Raw genomic sequence first — 24,527 nt, forward strand, 5'->3', positions numbered from 1 at the left:
CATAGGGTCAAGTAGCGCATTGCTTTTCTGGGTCTTTCAGGCTCCTGTAAGCAGTGCAAACGATATCCTATTACAGGGGTGGCCGACTCCAGCCCTCGAGGGTCAGGTTTTCAATCCTTGCTTCAGGTAGCTAGAGAAAAGGTGGACAGACGGGGATGCCCTGGCGTGGTGCGCACTCTGTGGTTTTAGGAAAGTGGCTGTGTAGGCCTCAGACCACTGTAATGTCCCCCAGCCCTTTTAGTTGGAAGAGCATCTATGGCTGTCCCCCCTTTTTAATTTACCAACTAAAAGGGCTGGGGAAAATTACCGTGGTCTGTGGCCTACACAGCCCCCACAGAGTGTGCACCACGCCCGAGGATCCCTGTCCACCATTTCTCTAGCTACTTACCTTTTGATCCTCATTTTATCGAGTTTTACACTCCATAATCTATAGTATGAGCGAAGCCTTCCCTGCTCAGCTACTATCCCTGCTTCAGCACAGGTGGCTCAATCAGTGGCTCTGATTGAGTCACCTGTGCTGAAGCAGGGATATTCTGAACACCTGACCTCTTGGTGGTCCGTGAGGAGTGGAGTTGGCCACTCCTGCTCTAGTTTTACAGCTATGCATGAGACCTTTGCAGACATTTATTTATAAAAATGTTTTACCAGGAAGTACCTCAAATACACAAAGACATTTTCTGTCACGGCACCAGAATACAGGCGGGATATATATATATATACTTCTCGTTCTTTTAAAATAAACAAGAAACTAGTGATCTTTCATTTTATTTTCATACTATACATCTTTAAATGTAATCATTTAGAGAAGTGTAAAAAAAAACAAACAAAAAAAACCCCGGTTGTAACGCCATGATACTGTAAAACGGTATATGGAGAGGTTTGCCAGGTTTATGATATCGTATATATCATCTACAGTAACTTTTAAATATTTTGCACTTGCCAGAATAAAAGTAAGACAAACATTTATACTCATGGTTGGCATTTTCCTGCCAAGATTACAGTTTGCCCCAAATTTTAATAATGAGGGTCGGTTTCATGATAATGAGACATTAACCCCTTCACTGCTAGAATGCAAGATGAATGTGTTCCTAAGAAGATAAGTTGAATAGGTTCCAATTCTGATTGCAGGGATATCCTGAAAACCTGACCTGTTGGTGGCCCATGAGGACTGGAGTTGGCCGCCCCCTGCTCTCCTACCCTTATTTGAAACGCCTTTGCCGTAGAGAAGGAATTAAAATGTAAAATCAATGTGAAAAGTAGAAAGGGGTACTTAATGCAGCGGTGCGCAAACTGGGGGGGCGCGGTTACAGAGACCCCAGGCTCTTCCCCACGGCATTTAAATGAAATCCCGGGGGAGGCGTGAGGCCTCTGTAACATCCCTTACCTGCTGCCAGCCGGGTCTTCGGCGATGCGTCGCCATGGCAACGCAGCGTCAAATAACGCGGCGGGGTCACGTGACGTCTTATGACCAGCGACGTTATTTGATGCCGGGTTCTAACCGGGGGGGGGGGGAGGGGCGCGAACGCTGGGGCTCCCAGGCAGGGGGGCGCACGCCAAAAACTTTGCGCACCCCTGACCTAATGTACCAGGAAATGGTAAACAAATAAAAAACACACACTAACGCCGCCTGCAACCGCAAACATAAGGCTGCACATCAATGAAGCAAGCCATAGAGCGCGCGACCGCGCGTCATTTTTTGCGAGACGACAAAAAATTAAATTGTCACGCGCAGGCCGGGTCACGTGGGCGATTGAGCCAATGAGGGCGAGCCAGCCTCGTGACGTCAGGGCCGCGCCACCCCCCGTCGCGCACGTCATAGAAGTCCCAAAGGCCAAGGATCGCTCAAGGCGCGCGCGGGACGACTATATCCGAGGCCGCACGTTGCTCTGATAAATGTGCCGCTGGAGAATAATGCTACGTTCTTGGCTGGAGGAAAGACTTGTGTTTTCACAGCCGTTTTGTGTGTGTTAGTGGCCGGGAGCAGCGATTTGCTGCGCTGGGAAAGTGGAGAGAGCAAGGAGGAAGTAGGAGAAAGTTAAATAGATCAGGATTATCTCTTCAAGAATGATGGAAGGGGGAACCTTGCATGGGGTGGCGTTATTCTCTGCCTTTTTCCCCCAACTCATTAACCTTTATTTGCGAATAACTCGGAATTGAGATGAAGGCGCATTTGTTCTTCTGTTCACCTCAAGCTCATTATACCATTTTGGCCTAATTAGGTATTTTATCATACAGACCTGTAAGATCCGATTATCTGTCTTTACATTGCCTAATTTAGTATGGGGTTATATTCCTTTCTGACATTTCCCTATCTTCTCCAGGGGTGGCCAACTCCAGTCCTCAAGGGCCACATACAGGTTAAATATGAAGGATATCCCAGCTTCACCACAGGTCGCTCAATCAGTCCATGCTTCAGCACAGGTGGCTCAATCAGAGTCTCAGTCTCATTGAGCCACCTGTGCTGAAGCTGGGATATTCTTAAAACCTGAGCTTTGGGGGGGCTCCTGAGGACTGGAGTTGGCCACCCCCTGTCCAAGAGAAAACGTCTGTAGTAAATAATAATACATCGCCCCGTTTATTTGCATTGGATATTATTTTTATTGAATCACATTACATTGTTCATGTACACTTGTGAACCATTACAACAACACAGCCGCCCGCGCTGCCGGAACGGACCGGGTCATTCCGTTTGGCACAAGGAAAGCATTGGGTAAACAGTCCAGATTATGGAAGTCGAGCTTAAGCTATTTTGTCAACAATAGATTTCGACTGCAGAGCGATTATCGGAATTGACCAGTTTATTTATTTTTTGCATCACGCCGTTTAATAAATGCAGTTCCAGCTTGTAGCCTTCTGGACAAATTCTCTTTTCCTCCTACTTGTGCACCTCAATGTGACACGCTTTCGTAATGTTACCGTTTATTACATGATTGCCATTAACTTAACCTGTTGAGTTCTCTAATACTCTCTTTCTAAGCCCTTGTCCCTGCAACTCCAGAATCTGACTATTAAGCAGAAATGATCAAATAGTGTTGAACTGGTCTTAAAGGAGCAATTATTTCGACTAATTTGTTCTTTTAACCCCCATTTTTTTACGGGGTGGGAGCTTAATCCAAACACCAGCATGTTCAACTCCGGGGACACCTCCGGTTTCCGAGATACTTACCTGGGAAGTTACCGAAGTTAAATCTCACTCAAGGGGAAACAAAATGGCTTCCATATCTCAGGCCAATGGAAACTGCAACATCATTAGTTGTGGCTTCCTATTGGATGACCATTTAAATCCCCTTTAAAAACCAGGGAGTAACGCTTTTAACTTCACATGTATCTTGGCATCCGCGGATCCGATCTTGTTAAAAAATGTTTTAACACTTTTTACGTCCAGATGGACCAGCAATGTGCTACTCTCATACAACATTCCAATGACCCACCTCCGCCATGGTAATGTTAGAAAGAAGTAATCCCACTCTTAAAAGCACAAATATATATATATATATATATACAGTGTTCGACAAACCTATACATTTGCTCGCCCCGGGCGAGTGGATTTAACCCCCTGGCGAGTAAATATTGGCCCAAGCAGCACACGTTTGGTACTAGGTGGCGAGTAGATTTTTTTGTGTGTCGAGTAGATTTTTTGGTGATTTGTCAACCACTGTGTATATATATATATATATATATATATATATATATATATATATATATATATATATATATATATACACACACAATAGAAAAGATAAACAATATGGTAGGTTTCTTGGTTGGAGGAGGTTGTATTGTATTGTATGTCTTTATTTATATAGGGCCATTAATGTACATAGCGCTTCACAGTAGTAATACATTTGGTAATCAAATAAATAACAGATAATATAAATAACAGGTCATGGGAATAAGTGCTTTAGACATAAAAGTAACATTAAGGAAGAGGAGTCCCTGCCCCGAGGAGCCTACAGTCTAATTTACCAATTAGGTAGGGAGAACGTACAGAGACAGTAGGTTGGAGTTCTGGTAAGTGCGTCTGCAGGGGGCCAAGCTTTATGTTTCATGTGTTCAGAATGTTCACAGTGCTATTCATATGCTTCAGAATATTCACAGTGCTATTCATATACTTCTTTAAGCAAGTGTCTTAAGTTGGGTCTTAAAGGTGGATAGAGAGGGTGCTAGTCGGGTACTGAGGGGAAGGGCATTCCAGAGGTGTGGGGCAGTCAGTGAAAAAGGGGGTAGAAAGAAGACATCCTTGAGCAGAACGCAAGAGTCGGGATGGTGCATAGCGAGAAATTAGGGCTGAGCTGTAAGGAGGGGCAGAAGAGTGTAAAGCTTTAAAAGTGAGGAGAAGAATGGAGTGTGAGATGCGGGATTTGATCGGAAGCCAGGAGAGGGATTTCATGAGGGGAGATGCTGAGACAGATTTAGGAAAGAGTAGAGTGATTCTGGCAGCAGCATTTAGGATAGATTGTAGGGAGACAGGTGAGAGGCAGGAAGGCCGGACAGCAGGAGGTTACAGTAATCGAGACGGGAGAGAATGATGGCCTGAGTCAAAGTTTTAGCAGTCGAGCAACAGAGGAAAGGATGTATCTTTGTTATATTGCGGAGGAAAAAGCGACAAGTTTTAGAAATGTTTTGAATGTGAGGGGCGAATGTGAGAGAGGAGTCGAGTGTGACCCCTAGGCAGCGTGCTTGGGCTACTGGGTGAATGATCGTAGTTCCAACAGTAATGTGGAAGGAGGTAGTAGGGCCAGGTTTGGGAGGAAGTATAAGGAGCTCTGTTTTAGCCATGTTGAGTTTAAGGCGGCGGAGGGTCATCCAGGATGATATAGGTTAAACAAGAATCCTAAAGAAATCTATCATACTGTTTATCTTTTCTGTTATATTTCTCACACACTATCATAATTTGTTGTAATGGTCCTCCCTGCCATTTTACCATCCTATACCTTCCCATCCCCCCTTCATCCCCCCTTCATCCCCTCTCCCCCCCAGCATCCTCTTCCCCCTCTGTGCTGCTGTGAATGTACAGCCCCCCCATCCCCAATTCTCACCTTCCTTATCTCTGATTTAACACCCTTCCAGTGCCTTCCTCACCCCATCTCCTCTACATCTCTCTCTTTTTTATTCTTCCTTTTTTCTTTTCCATTCCCTGTCTAAGCCATAGGAACCTTTGTATATCAGTAATGCTGACCTGAGGAAGAGAGGAAAACTCTCAAAAGATTGTCCTATGACATAAATTGTTAGTCCAAATAAAAAAGGTATCACCTAATACTGAAGAACTCATTTATTCTGCACTATCGCAACTGGAGTAACACAGCTAATACCGATATATAGATATATATATATATATAGATATATATATATAGATATATATATATACATAGATATATATATACATAGATATATATACATACATAGATATATAAATAGCTGTGTTAGTCCAGTTGCGATAGTATATATATATATTTGTTTTTTGTTCTTGTAAGAGTGGGACTACTTCTAGTTCCGTTTGATAATTATTACTTTCATTAGACACATGCTGTGTATATGACCATTTACACACGTTCAAAGCTTCCGCGCCCTGCCGGCCAATAGGAAGCTGTGACATCAGGTTTGGCTTCCTATCGGCCCATGTGACCTGTGAGCTTTAAACTTTACAGCCCAGCCGGAGTGGCTACCTGCACCTACTATGGAGGTAAGAATCTCCGGAAGCATGCAGTTCCCGAGCTGAAATTAATGCGTTCAGCTCCGGAGACCCCCTGCTTCAATTCTGGATTTTTTTTTTTTTAAAGGCATTTGGATTACTCTTTTAAGAACCAAGGAGCAGGTTAATTCTGTTTTTTTTAAGCAGCGGTCTAAATCAGGGGTGCCGGGGGGACCACACGAGGCCTCCCCAAACTCAACTTACTGGGATTCAGCCGGCTTCTGGACACGTCGCCATGGCAACGCGGCTGAAAATTACGCTGCAGGGTCACATGACGTGACATCACATGACCCTTGCCGTCATTTCACAGGAAAGGAGGGGGGAGGGGGGCGCGAGCACTGAGGCTGGAAGGCGGGGGGTGCCGGGCAGAATCTTTGCGTACCCCTGGTCTAAATCACTTTGTAAATTGAATAAATCACTGGTGGGTTCAGGATCTCTAAGATCCTGAATATTTTCTAGTTTTGGTTAATATAAGTAGCTGTTACTCACGTATTTCATGTTTAAGAATTAGGCGGTAGTCATTGCGTCATTATTTTAAAGTATTTTTATGGAGGAGCGCCCGGTTACCAAGTGCTTGTTAGAAAGAACAAGAAAACCTTGTATTGCGGGTTAAGATATTGTGATACTCCGTACTGCACACTGTATATTTGCAAACAAATATTTTTATAATAGATTGATGTAAAAAGGGAAACACCTTTTCTTAATAATTAGATACATGTTCTGACATTAAATTCCCATTGTTCAAAAGGATGCTGCTTTCTTTTGTTTACAATTGGTATTGCAACATCTTTATTGTTTGAGCAGAAAATAAATTCCTTTCAGTTTAGTAGCATATTTGGAACAAAATAAGGCTTTTAGCTGTCTTTGTTCTAACAATACTGCACATTCCTATAGCAAGATCTTTGGCTTTGCTTAATAATCCTATCCATATGCTGATGAATAATCTGGACGGGCTGTCCTACTCTCGCTTACTTCCCAGGGATCTTTGGAGAAAGCCCAGTTACACGCTCTCCATGGGGATCAGCTCATCCAAAATAACCACTATGCAGTGGACTCCATCCGACCAAAGTGCATCGAACTCAGGCGTATCTGTGACGACTTCACCAACGAGACCAAGAAAAAATATGACATCCTAGGGAAATCACTGGATCTGCATCAGCAGCTTGACAAGGTGAGTGAAGTCTAGTAAAGAACAGGCAAGAAAAGTGTGTGAAGTCTCCAGACATGGACATCTTTTACCCTTTGCCGCACACCTATTCAATAGGACTGTGAAGAAGTCTTCTCAGTGCTGGAGATATGTTCAGCTGGAGGAACCTACCTATATGCATTGTAGCATAATGCGTGTTGGCCCAGGGGTCTCACCTGCGGCCCCCAACCTGTAGCCACCCCAGCAGTCCGCTCTCACTCTCTCCTCTCTCAGATACTTATGACAGAGCACAGATAAATACTGTCCCACTTCTCTCCTGTGCTAATCACTCATTCCCAGTTCAAGAAGAGGGGCAGGACAGTATTTACCAGCGAGACGGCATTAAGCAGCTGAGAGAAGCATCTACTCAAGGCTGCAACGTCCCTTCTACCGGAGAGATAGAGATACAGTAGAAATAGAGAGAGAAATAAATAGCCATGTTAGTCCAGTTGCAATAGTTCAGAGTAAATGAATACTTCAGTATTAGGTGATACCTTTTTTTTATTTGGACTAACAATTGATATTTTAGGACAAGCCTAATCTGAGGAAGAGAGGAGAACTCTCGTAAACGTGTCCTTAAATATCAATTGTTTGTCTAAATAAAAACAAGTATCACCAAATATTGAATATATATATATATACACACACACGGGTATTTTCAGGACCGAATGGCCGCACGTGGCCATTAAAGTATATAATGTTGTCTACCACTGACCTAGAGGCACTCCCACGTAGTTTAGTACATGGCACTCTTCGGGTCAAAATGTGGGAGGTTAATGCATAGTCCCATTGGAATCATCAGAGACTTGTACTGTGGGTCTGACATTTTGTGTAATGAATTTGTTCAAGGCCAACCAGTGGTGCGAGGATGGAACCTACCTCTTAGCTTCCCAGGCTGTGGACAAGTGCCAGTCACAGGACGGGGCAGAGTCAGCCTTGCGAGACATCGAGAATTTCATTGGCAGCTCAAAGGGGCACCAGCTGTCCAATCCCATCGATTTCGATAACAAGTACGATGTGATCCTCTCTCATGAAATAAAGGTAAGAAGTCTGTGGGATGGTAGATTTTGATAGAGACAGGGGAGACCCTTTAAAGAACCAAAGTCATGGAGTGTAGATCGGCGGTGGGGAGATAGTGTGCAATGTTCTGCAGCGTGAGGGCTATAGTGGCGTTGACAAGGTTTGCACATCTTGGGTAGATAAGATGTCTATGGAAACGCAGAGGAGAACATCCATGAACCTCTCACACTGAAAGGGTTCATGGGAATGCTGCAGTTTGAAGCAGCACAACCTAGAAAGCTACATTGCAGCTAAAGTGTAGTGAAAACATTCACTCATGCAACATGTAGGCTGTTAACATGGTTTTATAGCTGAACCCCTTTGTAATGCATTGCTGGCCTCACTATATCATGGTATACTGTAGATGGTACGACTGATGAGGCCTATACAAAAACATACATATTACATCCTATTACAGGGGTAGCCAACTCCAGTCCTGAAGGGCCACCAACAGGTCAGCTTTTCAGGCTATCCCTGCTTCAGCACAGGTGGCTCAGTCAAAGACTGACCTGTTGGGGGCTCTTGAGTACTGGAGTTGAGAGCCTCTGCCCGAACCGGTTCGTTCCTCTTGGGGAATGCATACCACACCGTTGGTGGGCCTTGAGGACTGAAGTTTCCCACCCCTGTCCTATTATCATGAACGAGGCCATCAAAATGGATTCCCTAAATGCTTTTTTATTTTGGGGGGGAATTGCAGGCTAGCGTGCAGAGAGTACTCCAGAAGCTGGCCAACGTTCAGGAAATGTTTGACAAGAGACAAGCAAGTTTGAAGAAGCTGGCAGCGAAACAAACAAGACCCGTCCAGCCTGTTGCTCCCCACCCAGAGTCCTCACCGAAAAGAGGCTCCCCAAAGACCACCCGGCCAACCTCGCTGGGTAAGATACAGATTTCTGGGATTCAAACTGTTTGCATTTTTTAAATCTGATTTTCAGTTTTGGATGTCTGTAGTATTTTGACCCAATCATTTGTCATAGAAGTTGTCATTAATAAAGTTATGGCGGATAATAAAGAGTGACAAAAACCCTCTACTGTACAGTGTACAGTAAATAAAAAACACTTGTGGTGCGTTCGCACGTCTTAGGCCTTGGCCATGTTTAGTGCTTGCTGGCGGAAGCGTGCTGACGCGCGCTCCCGCTCAGCACTGAGCCCCTACAGCCGCAATTAGAGCGGCTTTAGTAGGGGCTCGCCTGTGCTTCCGCGCGCTTGCGGAAGCGCAGGTCTTAGGGGAATTTTAAATTCCCCCGCTTGCCGGCGCGACAGCCCGGTCACGTGAGCGGTTCGCCCAATGAGGGCGAACCAGCTCCGTGACGTCACTGGCCCGCCCCCGGCCAGTGACGCGCCGCCCCCGGCCCGCCCCCTGACGGCTGCTGACAGTGCGTGCGGTAAGCAACCGCAAGGCCAGGAAAAGCACCCGCTTTCCCTGCGCCTCAGCACGCCAGCAGGGAACATGGCCGAGGCCTCAGACAGGTCTGTAACCCTGTCTTTCCCCATTATCGCTTAGCAAATAATGCTTCCACTGCAGCCAGGGATTCTGGGTAAAGACATGCAAATGAGCAGTGTCACTCTTGTTGGTAATTTCCGTGTTGGCAGCTTGTAAGCGAGAATCTTATTGCATTTGCAGCTTTTTAGTTTGGACCGTGATGGCTAAAACTCCACTCTTGCTATGGTATAGTATTATAATGTATACAGTAGAAGAGCTTTACAACATTACAGGGCAGTGCTTACTGAGCAGTGCTACGCCCACATGAAGTGAATGGGCTGTAACATCTGATGGTGCTTTAAAGCAGCAGAGCATGTGGGAAGCAGGTCGTCACCGGAGCAGAACCACGTTCATTTCAGCTCCGGGGACCCCCTGCCTCCCGAGATACTTACCTCCTCAGGGGGTGCGGTAGCATCTCCGCAGGTATATAGCTCCCGGCCATGCAGGCCAATAGGAAGCCACAAGGGATGACGTCATGGCTTGCCATTGGCCCGCGTTATGCGGGACCTTTACATCCGCCATTTTGATAACCCCACACAGCGGCTACCAGCACCTCCTACGGACTTAAGTAACTCGGGAAGCAGGGGGTCCCAGGAGCTGAAATCAACACAGTAAATGTGGCTATGAACACCGCACAAAGGGCAAGGTCATGTGGGAAGGATTTTGAAGCAGGGGAACCGGGGTTTCGTTCTCAGTGTCTTCTCCAGGGAGCCCACTGTACCGCGGGTATCCGAATTTAACTGTAAGCTTTTGGGGACAGGGGTTTATTATGCCTGTAAAATGATATGTACAGTGTTGCGCACACCGTCGGCACTATGACAAGAGGGGAAACCAGGGAGAAAGAGCAGGCTACTGGGAAGTCTTTGAAGTGGGAGAGCACCCTTGCGGACCAGGGCAGGGCAAGCGGAAATGGGATCACCTTCGTGTTAGGGTGAAGACAGACTATTGTAAATGTAAAACAAAGGAAATGTAAAGTACATTTGTTAAACGGTATACGTTTCAAGGCATTAACCACCTATGTCAGCTAAATCAGGGGTGGCCAACACTAGGCCTCAAGGGCCACCAACAGGTCAGGTTATCAGGATATCCCTGCCTCAGCACAGGTGGCTCAACTAGTCCTTGCTTCAGCACAGGTGGCTCAATCAGTTTAAGATTGAGACACCTGTGCTGAAGCAGGGATATCCTGAAAACTTGACCTGTGTGTCGCCCTTGAGGACTGGAGTTGGCCACCCCTGAGCTAAATCGTAACACAGTCATCAGTTCAGTTTTGGGTGCAAGGTAATGTGTTTGCTGAGTGCAAGTATTCATTATTTACACTTCCTTAGTGTTTGCAGTGCCTTTATTTTTACACGTTAGGCTTTCCACAAAGTACAGAAAACCCCACCCAAAGAAACAATGTTTGTCCGTCTGCTCACACGGACAATTACAAGCACTGGGGGGAAAGGGGTGGGGGGGGAGGGGTTATTGATCATTGGTTAAGTGATTTGTAAAGAGTCCCAAAACATCAGCATCAGCTTGTGGATCTGTACAGCAAAACTGACATAACCTGCTGGAATCTGGGTCTGTCAAAGCAGAAACAGGAAAGGAGATACAAAGATACCAAATAACAGGCAAGGTTTACAATCAACCACGGGAGGGTTTCAATCAATATTGTATGGTTTTCACCAAAATACAGTGTGAAGGGATTTGGGGCGCACACTTATAGTATAAGCCAGACTGCTGGAGAGGGTGCTGCCATCAGAGAACCGATAAGGTACTGTACAAAAATAACAATGGGATAGGCACACCATAAATATGCAAAAGAAAAAAAGTCTTATATTGGCCCAATTTTTCCGCTACCTCCAGGAGCCTTTATCAAGACATTTTTCTTTTTGCATATTTATGATGTGCCTAACACTTTGTTATTGACACACAGACACCACCCACCCATCACCTTGCATGGATCGGCCCATTGTGCAGGGGTATATGGTTATTGCGTGAACACTGAGCGTTATCGGACACAGACCTGCAGTAGGGCCCGAGAAGGGGGCCGCAATGTCTGCGCATGCGCAGAAGGGGGAGCAGCAGAGTTCGCACATGAGCAGAAGGGTTGGAGTCACCGAAAATCGCCAGTACCATGGACCGGAACCCATCGTATGAGTGGGGCCCTACTGTAATTCATTTTTAACGGTGTAGTCTGGAACTCTCAATTTTCCAAGCAACCAGTCGTTCACATAATTTTGGCTCAAGTTCCCTGCCTGCAGCTGCACAGCTCAGATCTGTAACTCTTGTCCTGGTAATGTGAACGTTTCTTAACCTAAATCACTGGGAGAGCTCATTTGCATGTTATTTCCCAGAATCCCTGGCTGCAGGGGAAGCATGGTATGCTAGAAGAGGCAGGGTTGCAGACCTGTCTGAGATGCTAATGTGGTCACAAGTGGTATTTTTATTTGCTTAATCTAAATCAATGTGTCTAATCTTCCTGAGAAGTTGGGGTGAAAAAGGCTTCAATGTTTAATTTATTCAATTACTTTCTTTGTTACAAAAGGTGTGCATAAATTCCAGCAATTGTTATATTGTAATGTTAAATAACCTATTGAGTTCACTTGTAGTCGGCTTTTTGCCCCCCCCCCCCAACCCCCACACTTGAACGGAACAGCAGGGATTTGATGCATTTTACCAGAGTAACATTACTTATAATCAGAAAATCAATACAGGTATCGGACACTGCAGTGAACATAGATCGAGCGCAAACACCGGATTTGTAAGATGATATAGAATCCCCCCCCCCCCCTCTGGATGTGAGTGCACACCCGATCTTCTGCCCTCAGGTATCAGAAACTGACTGTCATTGGAAGATTATTGAACTGGGTTGCAAACTACAGTCATACCCCGCATTAACGTACGCAATGGGACCGGAGCATGTATGTAACACAGGCATACCCCGCATTAACGTACGCAATGGGACCGGAGCATGTATGTAACACAGTCATACCCCGCATTAACGTACGCAATGGGACCGGAGCATGTATGTAACACAGGCATACCCCGCATTAACGTACGCAATGGGACCGGAGCATGTATGTAACACAGGCATACCCCGCATTAACGTACGCAATGGGACCGGAGCATGTATGTAAAGCGAAAATGTACTTAAAGTGAAGCACTGCCTTTTTCCCCACTTATCGATGCATGTTCTGTATGGCAATCGTCAAATACGTGCATAACTGATGTAAATAACACATTTGTAACAGGTTCTATAGTCTCCCCGCTTGCGCACAGCTTCGGTACAGGTAGGGAGATGGTATTGCTGTTCAGGACGTGCTGACAGGCACATGCGCGAGCTGCCGTTTGCCTATTCGGCGATATGTCCTTACTCGCGAGTGTCCTTAAACCGGGGTATGCCTGTATATCTGTATGCCAAGGCGCTCAGTGACAATATACAGGATATGTATTCTGAACTTTTATAAAACAAAAAGGTGCTTTATTGACAGCCGTCTTAAAACACTTCACAGGTATTGACATACGGTGCATCTGGACAGAACTCTTGGCAAACAATAGTAATATGGGCTTCATCCCCTGGTAGTTCTCACGCCTAATCAAGGGAAGTGCATAATTTGAGGGCCCATTATGAGAAATATAGTGGGAGAAGCTTGCAGGGAGACTATGATGCGGGTAGAACCCACTGCATTCTATACGAATACAGGCGGCAGTGTCGGCAACCTTATGAGACACAAAGATGTGGCACCCATCTCCCAAAATTTAAAGTCCCCGTTCATTTAAACAAGTGTTATCTTAGAGGGGCATGTTACCAACTTAAAACAACAAAGGGTGACATGCCACATCTTAATCTATATATTACTAAACACACAAACTTATTTACAGGACTCACAGTGAGGACCCCAGTAAGAACTCTGAAGAACCTGCTTCTAGAACAAAAGCAGCAGCTATATATACCGTTACATTGTCATCATGCATCGCATGATGGGGAAGGGCGCAACTCTAGTGAGCACACACAGTTAACCCATTACAGAACCAGTCCCCAAAGAGGGGGCTACATTTACAAAAGCAATAACTTCCATACAAAATGCACAATCATGGCAGTGATCAAAGCAGAATTGTGCGAGTAGCAATCTATATATTATATAGATAGAAAATAAAGACATTTGTAAATGTGGCACTGGTAATGAGAAAAATCTCTATGAGAAAAATCTCTATTGAAGTCCTTGTTTATATACAATAACAGCACAGAAGAGGAACAAAACGGTGGCCACGTGTCTGTGTGTGCAAACACCTACAGTACACGCAAAACTGGTTCATACTGCAGCCCACAATATTATTTTTGTGATTGCTGCATTCAACTAAACAAAGCGTCACTAAGGACCGTTGTGGGTTATTGTACCGGAGCTGGATCGGGTGCGTTACCCGCAAAATTCACCCCATGTTTGAGAAAGCTGTGCTGGATATATTTTCTTAGTCTTGTGTGAGCACCGTGTAATATTAACCAAGGTAACACTGTGCAGCAGCAAGGATTACACCGGGATCATTTTACAATAGGTTTATGTTTTGGGCAAGGTAGCAGTAAATTGGCAACTTTTCCTTTACTCTATGGGAAATGTATATACTACTGTGAACAGAGTACAATGAGTGTAGCCCCCTGTAAACAGCACGGGCTATACATATCTTTCTCCTACTGTGTTAAGTCCTGTTAAGGGCAGGCGCCAGTAGTAATCATGGGTTTTCCCCCTTCACGCCCTGCCTTGAGTGATAGATGCAGGCCCCTGACTCTGCTGCAGGCATGAGACAGAGGGGAGGTACTGCTGACATCATGAGAGGTGGGGCTGACTCTATTTAGTAGCCAGTTCCTGTGAGTGACAGTTCTCGTCCTGGTCTAGTTCGAGTCTGTCCTGGGAGTTGGAGGAGAGGTCTAGGTCGAGCTCTGTCCTGGGAGCAGGAGAGAGAGAGAGAGAACTCTGGCCTATACATTTGGAGAGTGAGCAGAGCTCCGGTGGACCAATGCCCCTCACCCTGATGAGGGGGTGATGGGGAGGATCTACCCCCCACCCAGAGGATATCCTATGAGGTGGGCATTGGGGGTATTGAGGCCCCTCACAGACCATCCTGTCGGAGTGCATCTTGGAGGAAAGGAGAGGAGAGGAGAAGGCCTGTACACCTTTGGAGTGCCTTGTGTGCTGCTGCTGCTGCTGCTGTGTGCTGCCAAGGCTGCTGTGTGCGAGCTAGAGACAATAAAGAGACATTGCTGATTTTACCAGAGACTGTGTGTGATTCTGGAGCATCCACCCTGGGACCAGGGTTATTTCTTCTATAAGGGTTCTACCCCATATCCCTGGGAAGTTATAGAGGATGGAGGCGCTGCACCACCACTAAAGAATGAGGCAACTACCCCAGAAGCCTGGTCCTGTGTCCCCAACATCATCGCGGGAAGCTCAGGCCCTCCTGTTACCGGCAGGTACGCCCCACTCAAGCACGTGTAGCCAGCCCTCACACACCCTAGATATAGCATCTGTGTCTGGGGGGGGGGGGTAATATGGGTTACATTTGGAGGTGAGCTGCTGAGATCCAGAACAGGACAGGCTTACAGCGAAGCAGAGCGGGAAGAGTGATGTGCACTCTCCGTGCAAGTGCTGAAGAAAGTAGGGCATGCCATACCGGGGGTAGTCAGGGGAGCGTGGACCTCCGCTCCCGCACAGTACGCCCTGGGTGCCCTAAGAGGGTGGAGTAAGATGGGTGCATAGCTATAGCTGTCCTAGTCCCTTGAGGCAGATAGTGTGAGGCAACTGGGGGGGTTAGCCTGCTAACGTGTCCAGGGACCATAGCCCGCACTATGAGTGGCCAAAAGTAGGGACGCCCGTACTTAGGGAGATGCCCGGTACACTAGCTAGCACCCACATAAAACGCACCACAGAGCACTTGCTGGAACAGTCACCGAGTACAGTGCACAGGGAAGGAGTTTTGCCTAGCCTGGGGTATGCCACCTCATACTAGTGGGCAACAGAGAAAGCATGCAGAGAGCATCAGGGAGTGTCAGTGAGTACAGTCAGCGTCTAGGAACGTGTTACACCCTAGACACAGAGTAGTGCACATTTACATGTGGTGGGCTCATCGAAGATGGCGGCCGTAACTACATGTGCTCCGCGGAGCAAAGAAGAACCCAAATGGCGTTTCCCGCCAATCCTGGAGCGCGCATGTGAATCGTGCAAAGAGACTGTACGAGAAATGTGGCGGGAAATATGCAGGGGTTTGGCGCCAAACCCAGATCCCCTGCAAGAGGAGCGGAAGCCGAAAGCCCACGCACCTGTGCTGTGACTGGCCCACAAACCAGGCCACGTCACACTGAAAGAAGGAGGGCCCCGCCTCTGGATTCCACCAGAGGGAGGGGGCACAAGGAGAGCCAATCAGAAGCATCCTCCCCAGCAAAGGGAGGGACAGCAAGCGAGAGCAAGGAGCTTCCCTTCTGCCTGGCATTCGAGGAGCAAGGAGCTGAAACACTGAACTGTTCCACCCCTGAGCTAAAAATGTCTGAAATGAGCACCACGATCTACCAGCTACCAGGAGGCTTACTGGTAGTGGAGGTGGAGGGCCACGAGTACCTCTGGTGTCTGTGCGTCCGCTGCGGGATACCCGGAGTGGTCCCAAGCACCAAGGCACGATGCCCTCAATGCGGCACGTTTTACCTGTGGCCTAACGAGCCATGGCCACTGATCGAGACCCCGCGGGGTGCCTCTCCGGGAACACTAACGGAGGTGGCGGAGATGAAAGACAAGGCTGCCCTTGTTCCCCGTTGCAACCAAGCGGGAAGAACCAAGGCCCAGCCAGCTACAGAGCCGAGAAAACCGTCGGTGGAGAAGAGCGCGACCGCATGGAGGTACCGGTGCGGGCCCGTTTCGTACCAATACCCACTGGCTGTATCGCAGACGAACCCGGTGACTCCCTTGCGGAGGATCTGATGGTGATATCCTCGGAGGAAGAGGTTGGCGCACCATTGGTGGCGATGCGCCTACCGGCGAACCACCCCAGCGGTAACAAAGAGGAGCAGACGAGTCCAGACACCTTCCGACGGCGAGCGCTGGTGTGGCCTGAGGCCCGTAGAAGTCCCACGGCCGTGGTGACTCCCAGTGCGGCGGAGATGGCGTCTGAGACGACTCCGGAGGACCCCAAGATCACCAAACAGCAGCGGAGCAGTAAGGAGACTCCACCACCCCCTTACTCCCGCCAGGCGAAGACAGCAACCGCGGAGGACGAGAAGGAGAGGCTTGCGGCCTACTTGTCCGTCCGCGAACCGGATGCTCCACCACCGCCCCTTCCGGTCTTTGACGCACTTCCGGTGCGTGACCACGGAGCGGATGGAGATTCCGCGGGCGCCGGCGATGACGTCACTTCCGGGCCTGACGGGAAGAGAGGCCCGGGAGTGCTGTTCTCCCCACGGAGAGTAGCTATGGCCACTGCAATGGCCACCCTGAAGAGCCGAGGCCCATCGAGAGAAGCGCGAAGTATGACGGAGAAAGCACCCAAGAAAGCGTACCTTGGTCGTGGTATTACCCTCTTGCTGGACACTGACTTGAACATTGCCCCTGCCCCAACCCCTAGCTCCATCGCCCCGGCCGCTGCCCCTGCCCCGTCATGAGTGTTGTCACCGGGACCTAGCGGGATTAAATTGAGCAAGTACCCCAAATATTCCAGAGATGTGCGGGACTGGGAATTGAGCGATGAGGGGTCTGATGGGGAAATACCATATGCCAATGTGATACGTGTGCCTAACCCTGTGCCGTTTTCTCCTACAGCTAGAGGGAGAGCCCGAGGGTCCCACACTCCAGCAGAGGCTGGGTCTTTCAGTGAGGTGGTTCACAAGATGAACCCTACCATTTACATCAACGCCAAAGGGAGGAGAGATTGCTCGCGCTCTACAGAGGCGGGGACGTCCGGTGTCTCGTCCCAAGCAGAGTCAGAGGTAGAGCACACTAGTCATTCCACAGAGTACGAGCACCGTGACAAGTGGTGGGCACCCCTGTTCACTGGGTACCACAAAGGTATGGACCGTACGCGGTTCCTGCTCATTAAGAACAACATAGTTGATTATTGGTGGGCGGCAGGTGCCTTAACTCCCCAGGAGGTGGAGGAGGAGATAGATCACAGGTACCGGGAGATAGAGCAGAAACTCATTCAGCCCAAGGGCCCCAGTATATTGTATGACGAGATTGCTCCTATAGAACCAGAGTTTTGGGTACTGCCAAGCAGGGCGGGTCACCGTAAGCTCACTAAGCTGAACCGAGCCGACAGAGCCATAGTGGCTAGGTATAGGCAGTCCCATGGATACGAATACCCTTATGTGCCTTAGCCCATAATGAGGGAAATAGAGGAGAGCAGAGATAGTTGGCTAGTACGAGAATATCTACGAACAAAGTTTGGTAAGGCAGGTTATCATAATGAGGACAGGATCAGTGAGTTGGTCTGGATCTGGAGTATAGGACGGTGCATATACATGCACAGCGTAATATATCGGCCAGAGCCTGGGTTGGTACAGTCCTTCTTTGTGACCATTACGGATCACAATGGCAGAAAAGTAAGGAAACCTGATCCGAAGCATTACAGTTAGGGTTCTCCACGTTGGGAGTAACCGGTGTTGTATTACTACCTCATGTGAGCATATGTTATGACTACCAAACTGCATGATATGTGTTTTGTTTCCCAGGTGGTTCACCGCAGGATGGTACTGCTAAAGTTGGGTCCAAGTGAGGACCATTGGATTCCACCAGAGGGAGAGTGTAGCCCCCTGTAAACAGCACGGGCTATACATATCTTTCTCCTACTGTGGTAAGTCCTGTTAAGGGCAGGCACCAGTAGTAATCATGGGTTTTTCCCCTTCACGCCCTGCCTTGAGTGATAGATGCAGGCCCCTGAGTCTGCTGCAGGCATGAGACAGAGGGGAGGTACTGCTGACATCATGAGAGGTGGGGCTGACTCCACAGTTCCTGTGAGTGACAGTTAGTTCTCGTCCTGGTCTAGTTCGAGTCTGTCCTGGGAGTTGGAGAGAGAGAGAGAGAGCACTCTGGCCTATACATTTGGAGAGTGAGCAGAGCTCTGGTGGACCAATGCCCCTCACCCTGATGAAGGGGTGATGGGGAGGATCTACCCCCACCCAGAGGATATCCTCTGAGGTGGGCATTGGGGGTATTGAGGCCCCTCACAGACCATCCTGTCGGAGTGCATCTTGGAGGAGAGGAGAGGAGGAGGCCTGTACACCTTTGGAGTGCCTTGTGTGCTGCTGCTGCTGTGTGCTGCCAAGGAGGCTGTGTGCGAGCTAGAGACAATAAAGAGACATTGCTGATTTTACCAGAGACTGTGTGTGATTCTGGAGCATCCACCCTGGGACCAGGGTGATTTCTTCTATACGGGTCCTACCCCATATCCCTGGGAAGGTATAGAGGATGGAGGCGCTGCACCACCACTAAAGAATGAGGCAACAACCCCAGAAGCCTGGTCCTGTGTCCCTAACATCATCGTGGGAAGCTCAGGCCCTCCTGTTACCGGCAGGTACGCACCACTCAAGCACGTGTAGCCAGCCCTCACACACCCTAGATATAGCATCTGTGTCTGGGGGTGGGGGGGGGAATATGGGTTACATGTGTATTATGTATTGTGTATTTAATGGGTGTGTTTGTGTGTGGGTGGGTGTGGGTGTTTGTGTGTTGTGTGTGTTTGTGTGTGGGTGGGTGTGGGTGGGTGTGTCTGTGTATTTTAAATAGGTGTCTACGCGCCTGAATTATGAAATATTATCAACTTGTATCGAATAATGCAAGAACTTTAATGAAATCCCCCTACTTTTGCAACCAGGAGAAGCGCGGTTTTTCATACTGGACTGAGGACTGGAGAACCGATCTGGTCCTTAGTAAGAGAACGACGGGCTTGTATACTGTAGTTTGGTATTTATTAACTTATTCACTGCCCCCCGCGGTTGCGGCTTGGTGCAGAGATCTGTCTTTCAGTCTCCTCTAACATGGAAGGTTTATCTGGCAAGATCACTAGCAATCCAGGTAACCATTGAAGGTCATGTCAGCATACCGTAGCTGACCTCCCATTCCCCTGCTGACCAGTAGCTGTGCATTGGTCTTCCTTTTCATTGCGACATGTATTAAACGCACGCCTGCCGCTGCTCTCCTATTTCAGGGCCAGATCCACAGAGCTCCTTTAAAAAAGGAGCAATCCAAGCGGGCACATTTTTCCGCGGTTTTTGCAAACGTAGGTTTGAAGCAGGGGGTCTCCGGAGCTGAACCCCATTCATTTCAGCTCTGGGGACCCCCTCCTTTAAGAGATACTTACCTCCAAAGGGGGTTCCGGTATCTCGGCAAAGTTTAAAGCCATGTCACGCGGGCCAATAGGAAGCTGAACCAGGTGACATCACGGCTTCCTATTGGCCCGCAGGGCGCGGGAGCTTTGAAAAGCGGCCGTTATCTGATCCCTGCTAGCCGAGTGGAAGCGGCAACCTGCACCTACTATGGAGGTAAGTATCTCCGGAAGCAGGGGGTCCCCGGAGCTGAAATGAATGGCGTTCAGCTGCGGAGACCCCCTGCTCCAATCCTATGTAAACAAAACAAAAAACTGCCTGCTTGGATGGTCTCCTTACAGCTGCACGGCCACAGAGTCGGCCAGTTGAATTTCTTGGGGGTCTCTGAAAGGGGAACTGTTTGTCACGTGTTGTTCTTTACCTTTTCCCACCTTGTCCTTATCAGAGAACCTAGAAAGAGAAGGGGATGTGGGGGGGGGGGGGAGGGGACGACACTGGCTGTACAAACACGTACTGTACCGATCACACACAAGGGAGCAACCATAGGAAATCAAACCCCTCCCAAATCTCACTTTAACAAATAATTTAAGAATACCTTTGGGCGTTCTATTTTGGTAAAAAGGTATCAGTAACCCAGGTGGGACCCCCTCGAAGAGGTCGCTGGGATTAGTGTGTCCCTTTGAAGGCTAAGTGAATGTTTTCGCCATGATGCAGCATTGCGTTAAATAGGTTTCAAAAGAGGCGTCTCCCCTAAAAGTGAATATCCAGAAAGGTACGTTAAGATGAATTCGGGGACTTAACGTTACTTTAGTTAAACCTAAAAGTGTTGCATAAGCCCCAGTATACCTTGCTAAGTGAGAGCAATGGTTTTCTTATAGTGCAGCGCGGGGCAAAGCAAATGCAACACTGTCAATCAGGGGCGGCCAGCTCCAGTCCTCAAGGGCCACCAACAGGTCAGGTTTTCAGGATATCCCTGCTTCAGCACAGGTGGCTCAATCAGTGGCTCTCAATCACTACTTGGAGCCACCTGTGCTGCAGCAGGGATATCCTGAAAACCTGACCTGTTGGTGGCCCTTGACGACTGCAGTTGGCCACCCGTGACCTAAATCCGATCACGGTTACCGCCCGGGGAAGGCACTGAGGACTCTTGCTGATTGAAGTTCTTGAAATAGAAAACTAAACAGGAAGTACCACCCCCCTAGGGAGGGACTTAGCTGTGGCGGCCGTCTCCTTACTGCCGCCGCCGTCATCCTCCTGAATCCCAGCGTCGAATGACGTCACCAACGGGACAAAGCACGGCGGCGCGTTGCCACGGTAACCCAGTGTCAAGGTGTCATTTGACATGACATTTTGACATTTGGCGTTGCCATGGCTACGAGACGGTCAGCGGCGTCATTTGACGCTTCAATTCAAAAGGAACAGGAGGGCAGCAGCAAGGTGGCGGCCGCCATATGTAAGGCCCAATAGCTCTGCAAATGTATATTTGATTGTAAGCTCCTCGGGAGCAGGGACTCCTCTTCCTTAATGTTGCTTTTATGTCTAAAGCACTTATTCCCATGATCTGTTATTTATATTATCTGTTATTTATTTGATTACCACATGTATTACTACTGTGAAGCGCTATGTACATTAACGGCGCTATATAAATAAAGACATACAATACGGGTCAGACATGTTTGCCGCCCCCACATTTTGCCGCCGTAAGCCCGTGCCTGATGGGAAATCCGCCACCGAGTACCATGGTCCATTAGGGATTAGTGGGAACGGGCCTAGTTAAGGGGTTTCCCCCTTATTTTTCCCCCTGCTTTAGTCTCACCTGATTTAGCTTTCCTCTCTTTCTCGCCTTCTTTCTCCCAGTCACAGTTCGTACATCCCCTGTGCTGGTTTCTCTCTACATTCCGGGTTTTTAATAGTGTGTGGATTTGCATGTTGTGTAGTTTGTCTCAGTTTTCTGCGTTCACTGCTGTTGTGTCTTTGTTTCCATCCGGGTGACAGGTATATGTGAATATGATTGATACTGTGTATTCTTCAGTGCATTCTCTTGCTATTATTGCAATATGCTGACGACTTCTTAGATTATAATCTTTGGATTATGTTCTTTTTGTTAGGCTGTCGTGGTAATTATATATACATATACAATGATTTATCTGTACATTACGCACAGACACTTGGCATGAGCGAGATAAGAATTACTGTAGAGTGAACTATCCTTTGCTGTTGCAAATCATTTAAGGGCGTTTGTGTGACCCCTTTTATTTTGTCATATCTTGCAGGAAAATCATGAAAATTTGAGCAGTTATAGGTCAGTCACAATAGATAATTAGATTTAAGATTTGATAATCTAATAAATATTTTTGGAATTGGTGATGGCGTGATGACCTCATCAAGTTACAAAACCGTGCTTAGCGAAGAGGATTCTTGGGAAAGCAAAAAATAGGGTCCAAAACGCTGGCAAAATGCTTCCTGATAAAGAATGGTCGCTAAAAGGACTGAAAACGAATTAACGCATCAACGCGTTATTGATGATGCAATCGGGCAGTGGCATTCTCGTCTTCGGGCGCGCGTTTCAGCAGTCGAAACGCATTTTGAACGTAAACTTTATACACACCACAAAAATGGCCTCCAGCTCAACCTAACTAAATAGGTAAAAAGTAGAGATGTTCCCTAGAAGTACGTGCACCTGGGGAAAGCAGCAGAAAAACAAAAAATAATCCCATAGAGGGGGATCAGAAAAAAAGAAGCCCCCAGATAGGCTGCACTCAGCACTTATGTATTGAACATATAATGCTCCGAAGTACTAATGCACTCCCTATGGATACATATAGCTCTCTGCAGACTTATCTGGCACTGAAGGGGTAAAACGGCAGTGCTACTTAGTAACAACATACTGTATAAGAAAAACAAAACACTGAAAGCACTCATGTTGGCAACACCTTTTGATCTATTCTCAGCCGCTTAGTTGTCAGAGGATCAATACGCTAAAGGCCATTTTCTGTATTATTATTTAGTTGTGTATTCAAGTGTCACTAACAACACAACACCAGGAATTGCAATATTTGCTCACTGTGGGGGCCCATGTTTACTAAGCCACCTCCTGCCGTAAGAAAACCTTCCAGTGCTGGGAAGCGCCGCGCAGACATCTTAATTCAGAAGGCTGCTTAGTAAACATGGGCCTGCGTCAGAGAGCCATACCGAGGCGAGCACAAAAACGCGTCCGAAACGCTAGATAGGAAGCGTTTGTAGAACAATTCAGCCATTTTTCCGAGTCCATGAAAAGATTAATTTTACCCTTCCACTACTTCCAAACCGAAAATCTACGGAAGATTGTACTAAGCGCGGGGGCACCGACCTGGATGAAAGGGGGAATCAGGCAATGGGCAGGAGACTTTTTGGTTAGATATCTGGACCCCATGTCTTTCCAATCTGCTGTAAAACGCCATACCCGATTTGATCCTTGGGTTTCTTTCAGATTTACAGAATGTCCATCCCACGCATGTTTAAATGCTCATCCCACGCATGTTTAAATGCCCATCCCACGCATGTTTAAATGCCCATCCCACGCATGTTTAAATGCCCTTCCCACGCATGTTTAAATGCCCATCCCACGCATGTTTAAATGCCCTTCCCACCCATGTTTAAATGCCCTTCCCACGCATGTTTAAATGCCCTTCCCACGCATGTTTAAATGCCCTTCCCACGCATGTTTAAATGCCCTTCCCACGCATGTTTAAATGCCCTTCCCACTCATGTTTAAATGCCCTTCCCTTGTTGGCCCCTACCACCTCTGCTGGGAGTCTATTCCACGAATGCACCGCCTTTTCGGTGAAGAAGCGCTTCCTCACATTTCCCCTTACCCTGCCACCCTCCAGCTTCAGAGAATGGCCTCTTGCTCTAGCGCTCCTCTTTCTCCGAAATTTGATTCCCTCCTGTGCCTTGTTTAAACCCTTTGTGTATTTGAATGTTTCGATCATATCCCCCTGTCCCTTCTATCCTCCAAGCTGTGCATTTAAAGCAGCATTTCCTCTCGCCCGTGTAGCCCCCCCCCCAGTGACTACCAAGTAATGTCAATGGTCAACAGTCTTAGTGGGTTCACCGGCTGGGCTCACTCAGGTATTGCCCAGCCCCATCAGGTGACATAGGATGAGTGTGCAGAAGGGATTGCCACGCCCGTGCACATCATCTTGTGACCAGTGATGTCATCATAGTAACATAGTAGAGGTTCAAAAAAGAAACAAACAACAACAAAAAAAGACATACGTCCATCAAGTTCAACCGATGCTACATTTAGACGACAGAAACTTTATCCTATACCCGTACTTACAGTATATTGATCCAGAGGAAGGCAAACACAAAGCCCCAGTGACACATCATCCAATTATATCTCATAAGGGGGAAAATAAATGTATTCCTGACTCCAAGAATTGGCAATCAGATTACTCCCTGGATCAACATCCTTCCCATGTATACTTGTTTGGTATATCCCTGTATACCTTTCCTTTCTAAAAAGATGTCCATTCTTTTTTTGAACATATCTATTGTATCTGCCATCACAGTCTCCATGGGTAATGTATTCCACATTTAAGCTGCCCTTATTGTAATGAACCCTTTCGTTTGTTGCTGGTGAAATTTCCTTTCCTCCAACCTTAAGGGATGACCCCGAGTCCTTTGTACTGCTCTTGGGATGAATAGTTATTTTGAAAGCTCCTTGTACTGTCCCCGAATATATTTGTATATAGTTATCATATCCCCTCTTAGATGCCCCTTTTCCAACGTAAATAAATCTAATTTAGCTAGCCTCTTCTCATAAGTTAGATTGTCCATTTGGTGT

The 24,527-nt window shown here is 47.5% G+C and overlaps 1 protein-coding gene across 9 annotated transcripts in view; it reads left to right on the forward strand.

Moving 5' to 3' along the window:
• MCF2L2 (MCF.2 cell line derived transforming sequence-like 2) overlaps positions 1-24,527 on the forward strand; it is a 229,713-nt gene that overhangs the window by 73,886 nt on the left and 131,300 nt on the right. For all 9 annotated transcript variants that reach the window (XM_075570686.1, XM_075570679.1, XM_075570678.1 and 6 more), the window contains exons 11-13: positions 6,672-6,863; positions 7,728-7,919; positions 8,635-8,812. In XM_075570686.1, coding sequence (XP_075426801.1) covers positions 6,672-6,863; positions 7,728-7,919; positions 8,635-8,812 — 562 coding nt within the window. The remainder of the gene's footprint in view (positions 1-6,671; positions 6,864-7,727; positions 7,920-8,634; positions 8,813-24,527) is intronic.

This window comes from Ascaphus truei, chromosome 14 (assembly GCF_040206685.1).
Source record: "Ascaphus truei isolate aAscTru1 chromosome 14, aAscTru1.hap1, whole genome shotgun sequence".
Classification (NCBI taxonomy): domain Eukaryota; kingdom Metazoa; phylum Chordata; class Amphibia; order Anura; family Ascaphidae; genus Ascaphus; species Ascaphus truei.